Source organism: Halichoerus grypus, chromosome 4 (assembly GCF_964656455.1).
Source record: "Halichoerus grypus chromosome 4, mHalGry1.hap1.1, whole genome shotgun sequence".
Taxonomy (NCBI): domain Eukaryota; kingdom Metazoa; phylum Chordata; class Mammalia; order Carnivora; family Phocidae; genus Halichoerus; species Halichoerus grypus.
The window spans coordinates 147,482,231-147,502,520 of record NC_135715.1 but is presented as its reverse complement, the minus strand read 5'-3'; the positions used below and the strand labels follow the sequence as shown (position 1 = coordinate 147,502,520).

General features: G+C 37.3%; 1 protein-coding gene across 2 annotated transcripts in view; it reads right to left on the bottom strand.

Annotated features, from left to right (window-relative positions):
- Positions 1 to 20,290, bottom strand: part of ITGAV (integrin subunit alpha V) — a 94,823-nt gene that overhangs the window by 54,527 nt on the left and 20,006 nt on the right. For both annotated transcript variants that reach the window (XM_036073828.2, XM_036073829.2), the window contains exon 3: positions 354 to 445. In XM_036073828.2, coding sequence (XP_035929721.1) covers positions 354 to 445 — 92 coding nt within the window. The remainder of the gene's footprint in view (positions 1 to 353; positions 446 to 20,290) is intronic.

The window sequence follows — 20,290 nt, the reverse complement described above, 5'->3', positions numbered from 1 at the left end:
ACTTTGGCCATGCCTACCTGAGCCTGACTGCAGTGCTGGGAAGACAATGTGAAGAAAGTAGAGATGGTCACTGTAGAAAACACTTTCAAAAAGTTTCTGAAAAAGGGAAGCCAAGTAATGAGGCATAGCGGTGGGGAAGAGGCAAAGGGAAGGTTGCTGTATTTTTAAAGAGAGGAGGTACTAGTGTGTTTGATTAATCATAGGCCCACTAGTCCTAAACCTGGCTGGATAGAAACATACTGACGGGAAGCATCAACAGGGGCAGGAGAAAGGAACAACGTAGGAATGAAGGTAGAAAGTAGCAGAACCCAAGTGACTAAACTCACCTACAAGGAAGTAACCAAAAGACTTACCAGAATTTTATCCTGTTTTGATCTCACAGATGCTCCAAACCACTGGTGAGACTTAAACTCCAATGGATCATCCTTGGCATAATCTCTATTGCCTAAGAAAAATAATGTGAGGGGGGGAGAAACAAAATATATATTCTTAGTATAACAGAGTTTATTTCAATCCAGCCAGGTGTACAAATAGTGTAATCAAATAGCCTTTGATTAATCAAATACCACATTAGCTATTTATCTCATGTACTTTATGAATGTCAGGAACTTTCAACTAATCAAAAAATAAAACACAGGATGACTAGAAGTGTGTCAGGGTTGTATTAACTATTACAATGCAGATGTGAAAAAATAATACTAAGTTTCCCAACTGCTAAGTTGTAGGATAATTAACTATTAAACAAATACTTATAATTACCTACTATATTCCCACAAGTTCTGTGATATAAAGATGTTATAAAAACAAAAAGCTACTGCCAGGACGCCTGGGTGGCTCAGTCAGTTAAGCGTCTGCCTTCAGCTCAGGTCATGATCCCAGGGTCCTGGGATCGAGTCCCACATCTGCCTCAACTGCTCAGCGCGGAGCCTGCTTCTCCCTCTCCCTCTGCCTGCCGCTCCCCCTGCTTGTGCTCTCCCTCTCTCTGACAAATAAATAAATAAAATCTAAAAAAAAAAAAAAAAAGCTACTGCCTTTATAAAACACCAGTAGCAAAAGACTAAAGTAAAAGACTAAGAGAGTGCAAATGACATTATAACACAGGAGTCAGAATCTAGAAAACATGATTTGGCTGGTGGGAAAAAGAATTAGATTTGGCACACTGCATGCAAGTACTTATTTTCAGTCTACGTTACTGAGAAAATTATTCCTAATGTATCAGCCACTCATGTAAAGCACTGGAAAAAGGAAAGGAAAACGAAAAGGAAAGAAAAGAATCCTTTCCATTGAAAAGCTGTTAAATTGGTCAAGGAAAAAAAATATGGAAACATACCCATAAAGCATTTGGGGAAAGAGAGACTTTTTTTTTTTTTTTTTTGAGAAAGATACTAATTATTTTTAAAGTCTAGTCTGTTCCTCTTAAAATCTACTTATAATAATCATTCTTTAGAGATATATATTCCAAGGGGCATCTGGATGGCACAGTGGGCTGAGTGTACGACTCTTGGTTTCAGCTCAGGTGGTGATCTCAGGGTCCTGAGATGGAGTCCCACATCAGGCTCTGCACTCAGCCTAGAGTCTGATTGAGATTTTCTCTCCCTCCCCTCTGTCCCTACCCCCACTCGCATGCAACTCTCTCAATCTAAAATAAATATTTTTTAAAAAAACCAATATATATTTCAAGAACTATACTGGACAAATACAGCAGACAAGGGTCAATTTTAAGACTGCCAGCCAATGTGTAAAAATCATCAAAAGGTTTGTGTTAAATCCATTCCCTAAATTTCATTCATCTAAGGTAGTGCTTATGGTTATTCAGTTCCATTCTGAAGACTTAAGACCAACTGAAGTTATAAATAATTAATGAGAATTTCAATAATGCCAGGTGTCTTACAGACAAGGTAAAGGGTATAATACTGTTCACTATACTATTCTTTTACCTTTTCATTATTTTTTTTAGATTTACTTATTTATTTATTTGAGGGAGAGAGAGAAAGCATGAGGGAAAGACAGCACATGAGTGGGGGGGGAGGGGCAGAGGGAGAGGGAGAAGCAGACTCCCCATTGAACGGGGAGCCCAATGTGGGACTCGATCCCAGCACCCCGGGATCATGACTTGGGCCAAAAGCAGATGCTTAACTGACTGAGCCCCCCAGGAGCCCCCCTTTTTGTTATTTTGAAAAAATTTTCTTTAATGTGTCAATCTCCAAAGGCCTCTATCTGTATCTGTTCCTTGTCAGTGGTCACAAAGATACATTTTGTAAGTAGAAGGAAGGAGAGATGGAACTTAGCTAGTATATGCCCTTCACCATGAAAACCAAGGTTTCCCAACAGTAGTTGGCTTGCCTCTGAAGCCTATGTTCACCTTGCCATCACCACTAGGAACAATACATGTCAATGACCCATAGATCACTAATCCATCCGTCAATGGACTCCTTTATATTTCCCATCCTCCTACAGTTAGGTTAAAGCCACATAACTAGTCCTTGCCAATAAGCTAAGAGCAGAAGCTGCAGATGTCGCTTCCAACAGTTCAAGTAACTTAAAAGTGGATATGAGCTCATTAATCAGCAAAGAAATGCAAATCAAAACCACAATAAGATAACATCTCACACCAGTTAGGATGGCCATTATCCAAAAACAAACAAAACAAAACAAAAAAACAAAAGCTAACAAGTGTTGGAGAGCACGTGGAGAAGAGGGAACCCCTGCACACTGCAAGTGGAAATGTAAATTGATACATCCATTATGAAAAACGGTATGGAGGTTACTCAAGAAATTAAATATGGGACTGCTGTATGATCCAGGAATCCAACTTCTGGGTATATATCCAAAGGAATGAAATCACTATCCTCAAAGGGGTATCTGTATTCCCACGTTCACTGCAGCATTACCCGTAATAGGCAAGATATGATAGCAACCTAAATATCTACTGACGCATGAACAGACAGTATACAGAATATTAGTTAGCCATAAAAAAAGAAGAAAATCCTGCCAGTTGAGACACTGATGGATCTAGAGAATATTATGCTAAGTGAAATAAGTTAGACACAGACAAATACTCCATTCTATCACTTATATGTGGAATCTAAAATAATCAACTCATCAGAAAACAAATAAAACAAATAAAACAAAAAAAAGTAGATATGAAATCTCCATGTTTTCTCTTACCCATCCATAAGGCTAGAATAATATGGTAGAATCACATGATACAAGCAGCTTCGGCCCAAGCTTTAAACTATAAGAACAGCCAAATGACCCACACTAGATGACGATATGAGCAAGAAATAGTCTTTTTTTTTTAAGTGAAATTTGAGGTTTTGTTTGGAAATAAAGCTTGACTGAAGTATAGCCTAGTGTAGCTTGAGTAATATACATTCTGCTATTTCCAAAAGGGCCTGACCAACAATTACAAAGAAGTTTAGCCTCTGGACGAAATGGGATTCAACTGATAATTTTCAATGTTTTAAACCATAAAATTTATGATTACAAATACAATTTTTTTATTCCACTGCAAGCTAACTGTTCTCTTACTGTGCTACAGACTTTCTATTCTATTCCTAACTACAAAGGAAATGAAGGCATTTACCTTACCCCCTTACATTAATGAAGGAGGTAAAATGCAGCATGACTGAGAAACAGGGGTGCTTGGAAAGATTCACCTCCACTCATTGTCCCGAGACCATAGACAAATTCAGGTAATCTTAGCCCAAGGGAACTGAGTTTATGAGCTAATAATGCATGTGAACGAAAAGTGTAACATTCTCAGAATTGCTACTTCCTGCTTCTGCTTTCATTTAAAACAAAGCCTTTTCAGCAAGACCCTAAAGATGTCCAAGCAGAAACAAAGCTTTTCTTTATTAGAAGAAATCTTTGTCTATACCACATCAGAAAGGTTCAAATTAAGGCTCCATATATTTCCTCATAAGCTCTACAACTGCCAATTTCAAAAACAAAATGATGCAGAACCAATATCACTATATTCTTTGTTGGGGGAGGAGGGTCTTTATTTTTTTATGTTTTTCTAAATTTTATTTTTTTATTTAAATTCAATTAATTAACATATGTATTATTAGTTTCAGAGGTAGAGGTCAGGGATTCATCGTTTTTTTTTAAGATTTTATTTATTTGACAGAGAGCACAAGCAGGCGGAACAGCCGGCAGAGGGAGAGGGGGAGGGAGAAGCAGGCTCCCCGCTGAGCAAGGAGCCTGAAGAGGCTTGATCCCAGGACCCTGGGAACATGACCTGAGCTGAAGGCAGATGCTTAACTGACTGAGCCACCCAGGCGCCCCATCATTAGTCTTATATAATACAGTGCTCATTACATTACATGCCCTCCTTAATGTCTGTCACCCAGTTACCCCACCCCCCCACTGTCTCCCCTCAAGCAACCCTCAGCTTGCTTCCTATGATTAAGAGTCTCTTATGGTTTGTCTCCCTCTCTGATTTCATCTTGTTTTATTTTTTCCTCTCTTCCCCTATGATCTTCTGCTTTGTTTCTTAAATTGCACATATGAGTGAGATAATATAATCGTCCTTCTCTGATTGACTTATTTCACTTAGCATAATACCCTCTAGTTCCATTCACGTCATTGCAAATGGCAAGATTTCATTTTTTTGATGGCTGAGTAGTATTCCATTGTATACATATGCCACATCTTCTTTATCCATTCATCTGTCCACTGGCATCAGAGCTCTTTCCATAGTTTGCCTATTATGGACATTGCTGCTATAAATATTGGGGTACAGGTGCACCTTCAGATCACTACATTTGTTATCTTTGGGATATATACTAGTATTGCTATTGCTGGGTCACAGGATAGGTCTATTTTCAACTTTTTGAGGAATCTCCATACTGTTTTCCAGAGTGGCTGCACCAGCTTGCATTCCCACCAACAGTGTAAGAGGATTCCCCTTTCTCTGCATCCTCGCCAACATCTATCATTTCCTGACGTGTTAATTTTAGCCATTCTGACAGGTGTGAGGTGGTATCTCACTGTGGTTTTGATTTGTATTTCCCAGATGCCAAGTGATGTGGAGCATTTTTTCATGTGTCTGTTGGCCACTTGGATGTCTTCTTTGGACAAGTGTCTGATCATGTCTTCTGCCTACCCATTTCTTGATCAGATTATTTGTTCTTTGGGTGTTGAGTTTGATAAGTTCTTTATAGATTTTGGATACTAACCCTTTATCTGATAAGACATTTGCAAATATCTCCTCCGATTCTGTCAGTTGTCTTTTGGTTTTGTCAACTGTTTACTTTGCTGTGCAAAAGCTTTTTATCTTGATGAAGTCCCAATAGTTCATTTTTGCTTTTGTTTCCCTTGCCTTTGGAGACGTGACTAGCAAGACGTTACTGCAGCTGAGGTCACAAAAGTTGCTGCTTGTGTTCTCCTCCAGGATTTTGATGGACTCTTCTCACACTGAGGTCGTTCATCCATTTTGAGTCTATTTTTGTGTATGGTGTAAGGAAATGGTCCAGTTTCATTCTTCTGCATGTGGCTGTCCAATTTGCCCAACACCATTTGTTGAAGAGACCGTCTTTTTTCCATTGGCTGTTCTTTCCTGTTTTGTTGAAGATTAGTTGACCATAGAGTTGAGGGTCCATTTCTGGGTTCTCTATTCTGTTCTGTTGATCTATGTGCCTGTTTTTGTGCCAGGACCATACTGTCTTGATGATGACAGCTTTGTAATAGAACTCCGGGATTGTGATGCCACCAGCTTTGGTTTTCTTTTTCAACATTCCTTTGGCTATTCAGGGTCTCTTCTGGTTCCATACAAATTGTAGGATTATTTGTTCCAGCTCTGTAAAAAATTTGATGGTACTTTGATAGGGATTGTATTGAATGTATAGATTGCACTAGGTAGCACAGACATTTTAACAATATTTGTTATTCCAATCCATGAGGATGGAACATTTCTCCAATTCTTTATGTCTCCCTCAATTTCTTTCATGAGTGTTCTATAGTTTTCTGAGTACAGATCCTTTGCCTCTTTGGGGAAGTTTATTCCTAGGTATCTTATGGTTTTTGGTGCAACTGTGAATGGGATGGACTCCTTAAATTGTTTCTTCTAGCTCATTGTTAGTGTATAGAAATGCAACTGATTTCTGTGCAATGATTTTATATCCTGCCACTTTGCTGAATTCCTGTACTAGTTCTAGCAATTTTGGGGTGGAGTCTTTTAGGTTTTCCACAAAGAATACCATGTATTCTGAGAAGACTGAGAGTTTGACTACTACTTCCTTGCCGATTCGGATCCTTTTACTTCTTTTTGTTGTCTGATTGTTGAGGCTAGGACTTCTAGTACTATGTTGAACAACAGTAGTGAGAGTGGACATCCCTGTCATTTCCTGACATTAGGGGAAAAGCTCTGTTTTTCCCTGTTGAGAATGATATTTGCTGTGGGCTTTTTGTATATGGCTTTTATGATATTGAGGTATCTTCCCTCTATCCCTACACTGTGAAGAGATTTAATCAGGAAAGGATGCTGTACTTTGTCAAATGCTTTTTCTGCATCTATTGAGAGGATCATATGGTTCTTGTCCTTTCTTTTATTTATGTAGTGTTCTTTTATTTATAGAGTGTATCACAATGATTGATTTGCAGATGTTGAGCCACACTTGCAGCCCAGGAATAAATCCCACTTGGTCATGGTGAATAATCCTTTTATTCCTGTTGGATCCTATTGGCTAGTATCTTGGTGATAATTTTTGCATCCCTGTTCATCAGGGATATTAGTCTGTAATTCTCCTTTTTGGTGGGGTCTTGGTCTGGTTTTGGGATCAAGGTAATGCTGGCCTCACAGAAAGAGTCTGAAGTTTTCCTTCCATTTATTTTTGTTGAAACAGCTTCAGAAGAATAGGTATTAATTCTTCTTTAAATGTTTGGTAGAATTCCCCTGGGAAGCCATCTGCTCCTGGACTCTTGCTTGTTGGGAGATTTTTGATCACTGCTTCAATTTCCTTGCAGGTTATGGGTCTATTCAGGTTTTCTATTTCTTCTTGTTTCAGTTTTGGTAGTTAATATATCTCTAAGAATGTATCCATTTCTTCCAGATTGCCTAATTTGTTGGCATATAGTTGTTCATAATATGTTCTTAAAATTGTTTGTATTTCTTTGGTGTTGGCTGGTGATCTCTTTCACTCATGATTTTATTATTTTGGGTCCTTTCTCTTTTCATTTTGATAAGTCTGGCTAGGGATTAAGCAATCTTATTAATTCTTTCAAAGAACCAGCTCCTAGTTTCACTGATCTGTTACACTGTTCTGGTTTCTATTTCATTGATTTCTGCTCTAACCTTTATTAATTCTCTTCTGCTGGGTTTAGGCTTTATTTGCTGTTCTTTCTCCAGCTCCTTTAGATATAAAGTTAGGTTGTGTATTTGAGACCTTTCTTGTTTCTTGAGAAAGGCTTATATTGCTATATACTTGGACTGCCTTTGCTGCATCCCAAAGGTTTTGAACAGTTGTGTTTTCATTTTGAACAGTTGTGTTCTCATTTTCATTTATTTCCATGATTTTTTTTTTAATTCTTCTTTAACTTCCTGGTTGACCCATTCATTCTTTGGTAGGATGCTCTTTAGGCTCCATGTATTTCAGTTCTCTCCAAATTTCCTCTTGTGAGTGAGTTCAAGTTTCAAGCATTGTGGTTTGAAAATACGCAGGGAATGATCCCAATCTTTTGGTACCAGTTGTGACCCAGTATGTGATCTATTCTGGAGAATGTTCTATGTGCACTCGGGGAGAATGTGAATTCCGTTGCTTTAGGATGGAATGCTCTGAATATATCTGTGAAGTCCACCTGGTTCAGTATGTCACTCAAAGCCCTTGTTTCCTTGTTGATCTTCTGCTTAATTTGTCCACTGCAGTGAGTGGGGTGTCAAAGTCCCCTACTATTACTGTAATTTTATCAATGTGTTTCTTTAATTTTGTTATTAATTGGTTTATATAATTGGCTGCTCCCATGTTAGGGGCATAAATATTTACAATTGTTAGATCTTCTTGTTGGATAGACCCTTTAATTATGATTTAGTGTTTTTTCCTCATCTCTTATTACAGTCTTTGGTTTAAAATCTAATTTGTCTGATACAGGATTGCTACTTTCTTTTGATGTCCATTAGCATGATAAATGGTTCTCCACCCCCTCACTTTCAATGTGGAGGTGTCTTTAAGTCTAAAGTGGGTCTCTTGCAGACAGCATATTGATGGATCTTGCTTTTTTATCCAATCTGATACCCTGTGGCTTTTGATTGGAGCATTTAGCCCATCTACATTCAGAGTAACTACTAAAAGATATGAATTTACTGCCACTGTATTCCCTGTAAAATCACTGTTTCTGTGTATTGTCTCTGTTCCTTTCTGGTCTATGTTACTTTTGGGCTCTCTCTTCACTTAGAGGATCCCCTTTAATATTTCTTGCAGGACTGGTTTAGTGATCACAAATTCTTTTAGTTTCTGTTTGTCCTGGAAGCTTTTTATCTTTCCTCCTATTTTGAATGACATCCTTCCTGGATAAAGTGTTCTTGGTTGCATCTTTTTCTCATTTAGCACTGTGAATATATCATTCCAGTCCTTTCTGGCCTGCCAAGCTCTCTGTGGATAGGTCAGCTGCTGGTCTAATGTTTCTACTCTTGTGGGTTAAGGTAAAGGTTGTCCCAAGCTGCTTTCAGGATTTTCTCTTTGTCTCTGAGACTCGTAAGTTTTACTATTAGATGTTGGGGTGTTGACCTATTTGTATTGATTTTGAGGTCAGTTCTGTGCCTCCTGGACTTGAATGCCTGCTTCCTTCCCCAGATTAGGCAAGTTCTCAGCTAGAATTTGCTCCAAAATACCTTCTGCCCCTCTCTCTTTCCTCTTCTTCTGGGATCCCAATTATTCTAATATTGTCTCACTTTATGGTATCACTTATCTCTCGAATTCTTCCCTCGTGATCCAGTAGTTGTTTATCTCTCTTTTTCTCAGCTTCTTTATTCTCCATCATTTTGTCTTCTCTATCACTAATTCTCTCTTCTGCCTCATTTATTCTAGTAGTTAGAGCCTCCATTTTTGATTGCATCTCAATAGCCTTTATTTTGACTTGATTAGATTTTAGTTATTTTATTTCTCCAGAAAGGGATTCTCTAGTGTCTTCTATGCTTTCTTCAAGCCCAGCTAATATCTTTATAATCTTTATTCTTAACTCTAAGTCTGACATCTTAATTATATCCATACTGATTATGTCCCTGACAGTTAGTACTGCCTCTCATTCTCTTTTTTGCAATGAGTTCTTCCATCTTGTCATTCTGTCCAGAGAACAGATGAACGAAAGAACAAAATACTAAACTGGCAACAACAACGCCAGAGAAATATACACTAAACAAATCAGAAGAGACCCAAAATCAAAAAAAAAAAAAAAAAAAATTAATAAAAAAAGAGAGTGAATATAATCAGATACGTGAACAGAACAGAGGAATACACTGGATCCTGTGTGTATTTTGGTCTATTTGTTAGAAGAAACTATATCAAAAAATTGTAAAGAAAGGAAAACATATGTATATACAAAAATAAAATTAAATTCAATGAAAGGATAGAATGTACCTGTAAAGATGAAAATTTAAAAAGACTTAAATAAAAAAAAAGAAGAAAAAGAAAAGAGAGAATATGATCAGTCAGGTGAAGAGAACAGAGCAATACATTAGATCTTGGGTGTATTTTGGTCTGTTTGTTAAAAGAAACTGTATCCCAAAAGTGTAAAAAAAGACAAATTTATATAAATACAAAAATAAAATTAAATACAAAGAAAGGATAGAATGTAAGTGTAAAAATGAAAATTAAAAAAGATTTTTAAAAAAGGGCTGATAATATAAGAAATTGGTTGAAAAAGGAAAGAGGAAAAAAATTAAAATACTAAAGGATTGTGAGAAAAAAACCCATAAATTCTATATACTCTTTTCCCCTAGTGCTGGAGTTTTGCAGCTCTCTATGATCAGAAACTTGGGTCTTAGCTGGATGTTTTTGCTGATCTTCTGCGGGGAGGTGCATGTTGCACTGAATTTTCAGGTGTCTTTGCCCCAGGTGGAACTGCACTGCCCTTGCCAGGGGACCAGGCTAAGTAAGTGGCCCTATGTGGCTTTTGTTCCTTGAAGGCTTTCCATGCCACTTTAGAGGATAGAATGAGAATGGCAGCCTCCCAATTGCCAGCCCCAGAGCTGAACGGGCCCCCACTCCTCAGTGAGCCCTCAGGGAAAAGCAGGCAATCACTCTGGTCTCCCTGGTCTCCAACCACACACCGTGCTCACCCAGCCTGTGACCAAGTGTTTCTATCTCAGGCACGGGACCCCCTTTTGAGTCTCCAAACCCTGCAAACTCCTGTGGCGTGCACTCGCACAGCTCCTCCCAGGGGAGAGAGGGGGGGTCTCGCTGGGGTTCTGCCACTTGCTGGGCCCCTGCTCAGAGAGTGGTCGCCCAACCAAGCAATAGTTCCAAGTTTATAGCAACTCCGAGCTGAGAGCCCACGTCTAGGGTCACTGATCACAGCCGGCTTCCCTGCTCCAATGCCTGGGAACTCTGCTGCACTCAGGCACCCCTGGTTTTCCTGTGACCCCAGGGATCCTGAGACCACACTGTACCACCTAGGATTCTGCCCCACTTTGCCACCTGAGCACCTTTCAGGCAGGGAAGTCCCTCACTGGAACAGACTTTTAAAAGTTCTGATTTTACACTCTGCTGCTATATTACTTTCTGGTGCTGGCTTACGGAGGCGCCTTCCCCCGCAGTTTATCTTCGCATATGTCGCCTCAGATTTAGTTCTCCGTACCTCCTACCTTGCAGAAAGTGGTTGCTTTTCTATTTGTAGAGTTGCAGCTATTCTTTTCTTAGATCTCTGGTTGAGTTCACAGGTATTCAGAATGATTTGATAGCTATCTAGCTGAATTCCTGGGACCAGACGAAACTAAGGTCTCCTACTCCTCCGTCATCTTGGACTATCCAAACAATTATTCCTGCCTACAAGACCTGATCCAGACTCTTCAAAATGTCAATGTCAAGAAAAACAAAAAAGTAAGGAAGATTCAAGATTAAAAGAGAATGAGACACAGTAACCCAATGGAAGATATGATCTTTGAATCTTGTGTCAGGGCATCTGGGTGGCTTGGTCAATGGTTAAGCATCTGCCTTCGGCCCAGGTCATGATCCCAGGGTCCTGGGATCGAGTGCCACATTGGGCTCCCTGCTTCTCCTTCTCCTTCTGCCCCTCTCCCCTGCTCACTCTCTCTCTCTCAAATAAATGAATAAAATCTTTAAAAAAAAACTTAGGCAGGAGTCTTCAAGAAAATACGTATTACCCATTGCTTTGATTGCTTTCAGTTTCAACAAGGCCACAACCTCAGATTAACAAATTTTCAAGAAGTTTACTCAACAGGAAGTTTTCCTTTACCAATCAGAACTTTCTTCCCAGAGATCAAGCCTTAAAATACTTGATTCAGGCAGAAGTTTCATTCAGAGGAAGCGTGAATAGAGGGGAGGGTGGGGAGAAAGAAAAGGAAAGTGTAATTTCTGAACAACTTGACAAGAAGTTCATTCATAACCTGGCTGAAATTGGCAGCAATTCTGGAGCCTGAGTGAAGTAAATATTTTGAGTCACAGCCCTGAAGTCACCCTTTCAAGTGACGCTGGAACTCCACAGGCTGCTCGGCCCACACCACCAACCTTGAAACGGGAATTAGACACAGACAACTGCAGAAATCGCAGTGCTAGATGAAATGCCTCCTCAGACAAAAGTCAAGAAAGAACAAAAATTTCTTTTCTTTTAAGATTGATTTATTTTAGAGGAGGGGGAGGGACAGAGGGAGAGAGAAAATCCTGAAGCAGACTCCCCGCTGAGCACAGGGCTCTACCCCAGAACCCTGAGATCACGACCTGAGCCGAAACCAAGAGTCAGACGCTTAACTGACTGAGCCACCCAGGCACCCCAAGAACAAAGATTTCTATCCATAGTTCTAGAAAACACCTTGGAAGACTAGCTCTGATCTTCCAAATAAATTAAAGGGGAAAAGAGTATCTCACGATGGTAAAAATGAGAAGAAACTGCCCCGTGTTACATAAATTAACATAAAACTGTACTATCACTTTCAAAAATACATAGAGGAAAATATTGCTGGAGAAACTTGATGTTAATTAACAAGTAAGTCACTAGAGGGTTGGAAAATGTAATGTCTTTTTTTGCCTGCTTTTAAACTGTCAATTGCATTTTGTCAGACTCCTGTGATTGAATACTTCAGGACAGAAGCATATTGAGCAGAGTAGAGTGTCACAGCTTTAGACTCTGCCCCCTAATTAGTAGCCAGCTCTTCTCATTTCTTCTCATTTCCTTGGAATGTCTCAAAAGACACTGTTGAACATTCAACTTGCTCTATGGGGGATTTTTTTTTTTTTTTAAGATTTTATTTATTTATTTGAGAGAGAGAATGAGATAGAGAGAGAGAGCATGAGGGGGGGAGGGTCAGAGAGAAGCAGACTCCCTGCTGAGCAGGGAGCCCGATGTGGGACTCAATCCTGGGACTCCAGGATCATGACCTGAGCCGAAGGCAGTCGCTTAACCAACTGAGCCACCCAGGCGCCCTGGGATTTTTTTTTTTTTTTTTAAGACAAAGTTATTTTATCACCCTAAAGCTAATTTTTGTTGTTGTTTCTTCTTTTCATACCTAAAGAATATCCTTTGGAGCAACAAGATTATATCATCTCTTTTGAAAAGGCTAAAGTCAGAAAGAATGAACCAAGGCAATAAACTTCTATTTGGAAGTTACCTGGTGTTTTTACTCATTTGGTTCCTATTCATAACTATATGACTCTATGGATAAAGAAATTATTTAGGTCCTCAGAGAGCTTATTCTTTGCTCAAATAAGTGACTGCTATAACAATGTAATATATAGCATCATGGTGACTATAGTTAATAATACTGTATTGTGTATTTTAAAGTTGCTAAGACAGTGGATCTTAAAAGTTCTCATAACAAAAAAAATTTGTAACTATGTATGGTGACAGATGTTAACTAATTGTGGTGATCATTTTGCAATATATACAAATATCAAATCATTATGTTGTATATATGAAACGAATATCATGTATCAATTGTACCTCAATAAAAACAAAATAAAATGAAACAATGCTACCCCACAGTCATCCTTTTATAAAATAAACAATTTACAAGCTTTTTTAAGCAGCTTTTTACCTCAAGCATAACTTTTGTTCAGCTGCACTTCACATAAATTTGCCTCAAAGAAAAATCTCCCAATATTGCTTACTTATTTTGAAAATTAACAGGCCAGAGAAGAAATCTCTTTGATCATTCAGTTAAATAAATCATGGGTACCTCCTACATCTAAATGCAAGGAGTATATAGCAGTAAATGAGACAGATAAGGCCTCTGGCTTTCAAGAGAGAGAAATAATAAGCAAATAATTATATAAGGTATCTTCAGGGAGTCACAAATGCTATAAAAGATATTTGAGAGAAAACAATGAAGAGGTGGTCAGACAGTGCTGGTATTTGTAACCTAATGCTACTGTGAAATAATGTATTTCACTGATTTGGAGTTGCAAATATTAAGACACTATTAACATCTTTGAAATCTAAGTATTACATACAGTCAGTGGTGACTTAAAATTAGCATGTTTTAGAAATACATATAGTACATTTTAACATCAATGGCACTATTACATTTACAGTCAACTGATTTTTTTAAAAGGTGCCAAGAAAATTCAATGGGAAAGAAATAGTGTTTTCAACAAATGGTGCCGGGACAATTGCATATCCTTACATAGGCAAAAAGATTAATGAGAAACCTTATCTCAAACCATACCAAGAAAAAAAAAATAGATCACACACTTAAATGTAGGAGCCAAAACTATAAAATGCTTATAAGAAAATAGGAATAAAAAAAAAAAAGGAAAATAGGAATAAACCTTCAAATCTTAGATTAGACAAGATTTAGGAAACCAAAGTCCAAGAGATAAAAGGTTGATAAATTGGACTTAATCAAAATTTATAACTTTTAGCTTCAAAAAACATCACAAAGAAGAGTGAAAAGACAACCCACAGCATGGGAGAAAATGTTTGCAAAGCTTATATTCAATAGGAGACCTGTATCCATAATTAACACACACACACATACACATACACACACACCTCCTCCTTGCAACTCAAGAATTAAAAAAAAACAGCCCAGTTAAAAATAGGCAAAGAATTTGAATAGATGTTTCTCCAAAGGGGATACACAGATGGCCAGTAAATACATGAAAAGATGCTCAACATCACTAGCCATCAGGTCTACACAAATCAAAACCACAATGAAATATCATTTCACATTCACTAGAATGGCTATAATAAGATAAAAGAACATATGTCCATAAGGATGTGGAGAAACTGGAATCCTCACATATTGCTAGTAGGAATGTAAAATGGTGTCGTGTGGCCAATTTTTAAAATAGTTTGGCAGTTTCTTAAAAAAGTTAAAAAGAGTTACTATATGACCCAATAATTCCACTCCTAGGTATCCAACCAGGAGAAATTAAAACATATGTCCAGATAAAAACTTGCACATGAATGTTCACAGCAACATTATTTACAGTAACCAAAAAGTAGAAACAACCCAAATGTACATTTACTAGTGAATGAATAAACAAGGGTTCAGGGAATGCTACTGGGCAATAAAGGAGGAAAGGAGCACTGATACATGTGACCACATGGAAACTGCCAGATGCAAAAGACCACACAGTGTGTAATTCTATTTATATGAAATATCCAGAGAAGGGAAACACATAGACCTAGAAAGTGGATTTGTGACTGCTCGGGGATAGGGGTGCAAATGGGAGAGTGGCTAACAATGAAGATGAGGTGTTTTTTTTTAAGGTGAGGGAAATACTCTGGAATTAGATTATAATAATATCTGTGTAACTCTATAAATATGGTAAAATTCACTGAACTGTACACTTAAAAATTGCACACCGGTGAATTTTATGGTAAATTATATCTCAATAAAGCTGTTTTAAAAAACAAATGACAAACTTGTCAAGTGCAAAGATAACTGCAATACTGAGCAAAAATATATGTATATAATAAAGACTGCTTTTCAAAATTAACAGAAATAAAAAGATGCATTAGTAGGGTAACAGATCAAGAACAAGAATAGAGAATACAAAAAAAAAAAATAGGAAGAGCTAATAAACATATGAGAAAAGACTTAACCTCCCTAGAAATCAGAAATACAAATTAAAACATAAATGTTTCACCTGTGGGACTAAGCAAGACTAAGAAAGCTTGGTTCAGGGATAGGTTGTATCATTTTTTCCTATTTAGCAAATATGTATCAGAAGTATGTTAAAAAACACATCTCACTGGCTTCTAAGTTTCATTTTTAGAAATCCTAAATAAATAAAAATACGAACAAAGACTTAATAAGCATGTTCAATGCTTTGTTATAATAGCTTTATAAAAGCAACAAAATGCCCCACAGAATAGGAGATTGAGCAAATTATAATTTTATGTGTATGTACACACACAAGTATATACACAGGCCACAGGTACATACAAAAACATACTATACACACACATACAAGTATATCCTATGGCCACTAGTTTCCGGGGTGGTTGGGATTTCAGAGATTTTTTTTTCTTTTTGCCTCTTGGTGTTTTCTCATTTGTTCAACCAATGAATATGAATTATTTATATGTTTTAAAAGGTGGGGAAAAAAGTAGTGTGGATATGTATTAATCTTCACATATAAAAGCTTTAGTCAGGAGCTTCTACAACCCCCCCCCCCCCGGCTTTATTTTTTTTGAGAGAGAGAACATAGGCTGGGGAGGGGCAAAGAGAGAGAGAGGGAGCAAGAGAATCCCAAGCAGGCTCCACACCCAGCATGGAGCTTGACTCAGGGCTTGATCTCACCACCCTGAGATCATGACCTGTGCTGATATCAAGAGTTGGATGCTTAACCAACTGAGCCACCCAGGTGCCCCCTACATCCCCTCTTAATCAACTTTATGTTTACATTTTCATCTCCCACACATAAAGCAGTTTTAGTTCATAAAATTCAAAAACATTTAGTAAATTGAGTTAAGCATTACTATTCCTATTCCTCTATTCTATGTTTAAATTGTTTTAGAGTCAAACTATAGAGCAGAATATTGCAAAAAATAATTCATTAAAAAAATCAAAATTCTAGATATTACTGAAAACCAAAATGGAGGTTAATGATTTCTCTGATTTAGTAACAAAAGTTTCTTAATTTAAGAAACTCTGATAGATAATATGTAGCAGTTAGATATTAGTATTAAAGGGTGATTTGCTTCATAAACTTCAAAATGTCTTTAAAAGTCTTTAGAAGCATAATTGTATTCACTTAAAATGACACAAGATAAAAATCCCTAAGCTCAAAGTGTTTGGAGTTGCAGACAACTGAAAAATAATTATTTGTGAATATAAAAGTAAGTTCTGAAATCACAATCTATGAACACGAGAAAGTGTTACTAATTCACACAGAGGTGTTGAGAAACATCTTTTATATAAAATTAGACTGTTTTCCAAAAGCAAACAAGAGTCAAAAGCAGAGCCAGAAGAAAACATGATGAGGCTTGTTTCACTGGGATTTGTATTTATTTATTTACTGAGTTATGACTACCACAGGGAACAGAGAATCGAAATCTCCTTCTCCTTCCATGAGCAATTCTGATGGTTCTGTTGGAGCCAGCACAAAGAATACAGGCCCTTTGAAAACATCTATTGCTTTATCAATGCTGGTTTGTTTCCTCCTAGCAATGAGAAGGAAATGATCCTGAAAGCATCTAACAGTTTAAAACAAAAACTCTTTACTGAAGATTTAAAAAAAAGCAGCCAAATCAATGTTAAGTCTCAAAATGATGGGTATGGGTCAGGTCAAAGTGGGGCAGGAATAAAATGGGTTTTAAAGGTTCACATAAATTTAGTTTTGGTGAAACATTTAAAGTGTTAAAATAACAACTAACTGCATGTGTATTAGTTGACTAGTAATAAAGGAAATGGATTAATTGGATTAACTGAGTTCTAGGTTGCCTCCCAGCTGTCCAATTACAGAAAGGAATGCACCAAGGAACGACAGGTTATATCAGAAGAAACAATTTCATTTAAAAAACCAAAATTTCTGGGGCGCCTGGGTGGCTCAGTCGGTAAAGCATCCAACAACCAACTCTTGCTTTCAGCTCAGGTCATGATCTCAGGGTCGTGAGATCAAGCCCTGCTTTGGGCTCTGCACTGAGCGTGGAGCCTGCTTAAGATTCCCTCTCCTTCTGCCTCCCACGCACACACTCTTTCTCTCTCTCAAAAAAATAATAAAATAAAATAAATTTAAAAAATAAAAAAAATTCCTGGGAGGCATCTCGCTAGCTTAGTAGGCAGAGCATGCAACTCTTGATCTCAGGATCATGAGTTCAATCCCCACCTTAGGCCTTGGGCTTACTTAAAAAATAATAATAATAAAATAAAATAAAGCCTTAAAATAAATGTATTTTGTATTAACCAGGGAAGGGAGACTATTTTTTTGTGTTTTTAACTTTCTAATCTGCAGTCCTGTCACAACTGTAGAGATACCTAGACAGAACTGTGAAAGAAAATGCACAAAGAGGACAAAGTCAAACAGGCTGTTTTGAGATTGCCTGATTATTTTAATTGCAATGAATTACAAACTGAATGGCACAGAGGCCAGAGAGCAGCTAAAAGTTTTCTATTTTCTATTAAATACAAAGTGTAGTAATATCCAGAAAATACTCCACAGCGTTCTTCTTGACCAGAGAACTGGCAAAGCCAGTTTGTGGGTTTGCCCACAGCCTACAGCCAAGCCCTTCTGGGAATAAGTGGTAAGTGTTCCAGCAAGCTGTTTTGGGTAGGCAAGGGAATAAGCTGACTTCTGACCTTCTCTAAGACAGATACTGATAGTGAGGGGTGACATTCATTCACTGAATTTGGAATATAAACATAGGAGCTTCTCCTTCTTTTAAGGTACATATTTAAAAATCATGAAGGGAAGTCCATATTTCTAAACAGAGACTTTGGCCAGGTGCTACATGTTCTCCTCCTTCAGTGCAAATCCCCAGTCTAATCTTTTTGGAAGAACTGAGAAAAACTAGGCAGTAGTCAGTTTGTTCACATCTGCTTTATAGAAGAAGCATGTTGCAAGGAGAGGATTTTCCCAAATGTCACCGTAACGGGTCAAAATGCAAACAGAAATATAATCCATTTAAGAATATCTACAATTATCTTTATTTCTTTCATTTTCTGTAATTACTCACTTCCCCACAGCTGTTGTATGGGCATGACATAACAACTCTTTCTTCACTTGTATACCTCTTCATTGTTTACAAAATACCTTCAGACATCATCTCATTTGATCCCCAGGATAACCCTTAGGGAAAGGTAATATGTTTATTTAACAACTGGGAAAAACTGAGGCTGGCAAACAAGTCGCTTGCCCAAGGTCACATCTAAGGAGTGTGAGCCTACCTCTTCTAAGTCAAATTTGCATTCCTCATACTCACAGAGCCAAAGCAAAAAGAACAAGAGAGAGAATAAGACCAACTTATACAAGTATGGTCTAGTAGACTACTACCTAAAGTAGCTAGTATCCAACAACAAAATATATAAAAGGGTAACAGAAAAATGCCCCTATGCCCAAAGATCTCCTCGTCCTAATCTCCAGAACTTTACATGTGAATGTGTCTTCACATGGCAAAAGGAACTTTCCAGATGTGATTAAATTAAGGATCTTGAAGTGGAAGATTACTCTGGATTATTTTAGTAGACCCAACGTAATCACAAGAAGGGGCAGAAGAATTAGTGTCAGATGACGTGGCCTAAGGAAGATCAGATTAGCCATTGCTGGCTTTTAAGACGGAGGAAGGAACCGCAAGCCAAGGAATGTGGGTGGCTTCTAGAAGCTGGAAAAGGTATGAAAACAGATTCTTCCCTTGAGCCTCCAGGGGGAAGGCAGTACTGCCAAAACCCTGACTTTAGCCCAATTCACATTTTGGACATGTGACCTCCAAAACTGAAGATAATAAATTTGTGCTATTTTTAAGCCACCAAGTTTAAAGTAACATGTTACAATAACAATAAGAAACTAATTCGGACATGAAGACAAAATTCAGGCAACAGACTATATCTAGTGCGCTACATGAATATTCTAGATATTGTTTTGCATCCCAATATATTTTAGAATATTTTTATTTCCTAAAATACATTAATCTTAAATTAAAGCATGTTAAGCTTTCCTTAAGTCCTACTTTTCCACATCCACATTCAGATAAATTAACTATGTTTTCTACATATCAATCATCTTCATGTAAGACAAACAAATCACACCCCAAAATTATGTTCTCATTTTCACTAATTCTACAGTGGTTCAAAGTTCATATTATTCTGCCAATTTAGGGAAAAATTCATTTCAGCCATTATGCAGACATTGGTTAAAACCTACGAATGGTGTGCAGTCATTACATCAATTGGTTTAAAAATCTAAGAGGGCAACTATTTCAAAGCAAATTGTACTATTTCAATCATTATCCAAATATGTAAAATAAGACACTAGGTTTTTCTTTTTTCCTAGTCGTGACTCTGTTTACATATAATGTCAAGAAAATCAGTAAGAAAAAGAAAAATAAAGAAGTCACACAAAAGGACACAACTAGAAATGCAATAAAGGTGATGTTTAGAAGTTAACAGCAACAACAAAAAAATTGCAAGCAAAAGTCAATAGCTTGAAAAAAAAATAACACATGTTTGAGAGCTAAATTTCACAAATCCAAGAGATAAGAAATTTTAGGCTGAGGTTTCCTTTTGTTCCTGCAGGCTTAGTCATACATAAATATCATTCAATAATCAAAGTAGCAATTAAGCTTGCCATCTTGCACTGAATTTTCTACTAAATTAAACTTTCAATCACAGAACGCTATGTTTTCTCTTACTGTTTAAAAGGCATTATGTACAATATTTTGAAGATATCCATGATAATATCCATTATTTCATATAACATATATAATTCTACTAAAAAAATGACTAATAAAATTAATAAATCGGGTACTGAAAAGCGTTATTTTCTCTGTAATGCTCATATCAAACCTATGTACTATGGCAAAGAACAAGATCTATCCACTGAGCTCTTGATCCTTTTATTTTTAATACAGTGCTCTATATGTGTTAGGCTTTATGGTCACTGGATTTGGTTAGGCTGCTAGTTTAGAGTACCTCTTTAAAATTCACTTAGATGTTGGGGCGCCTGGGTGGCTC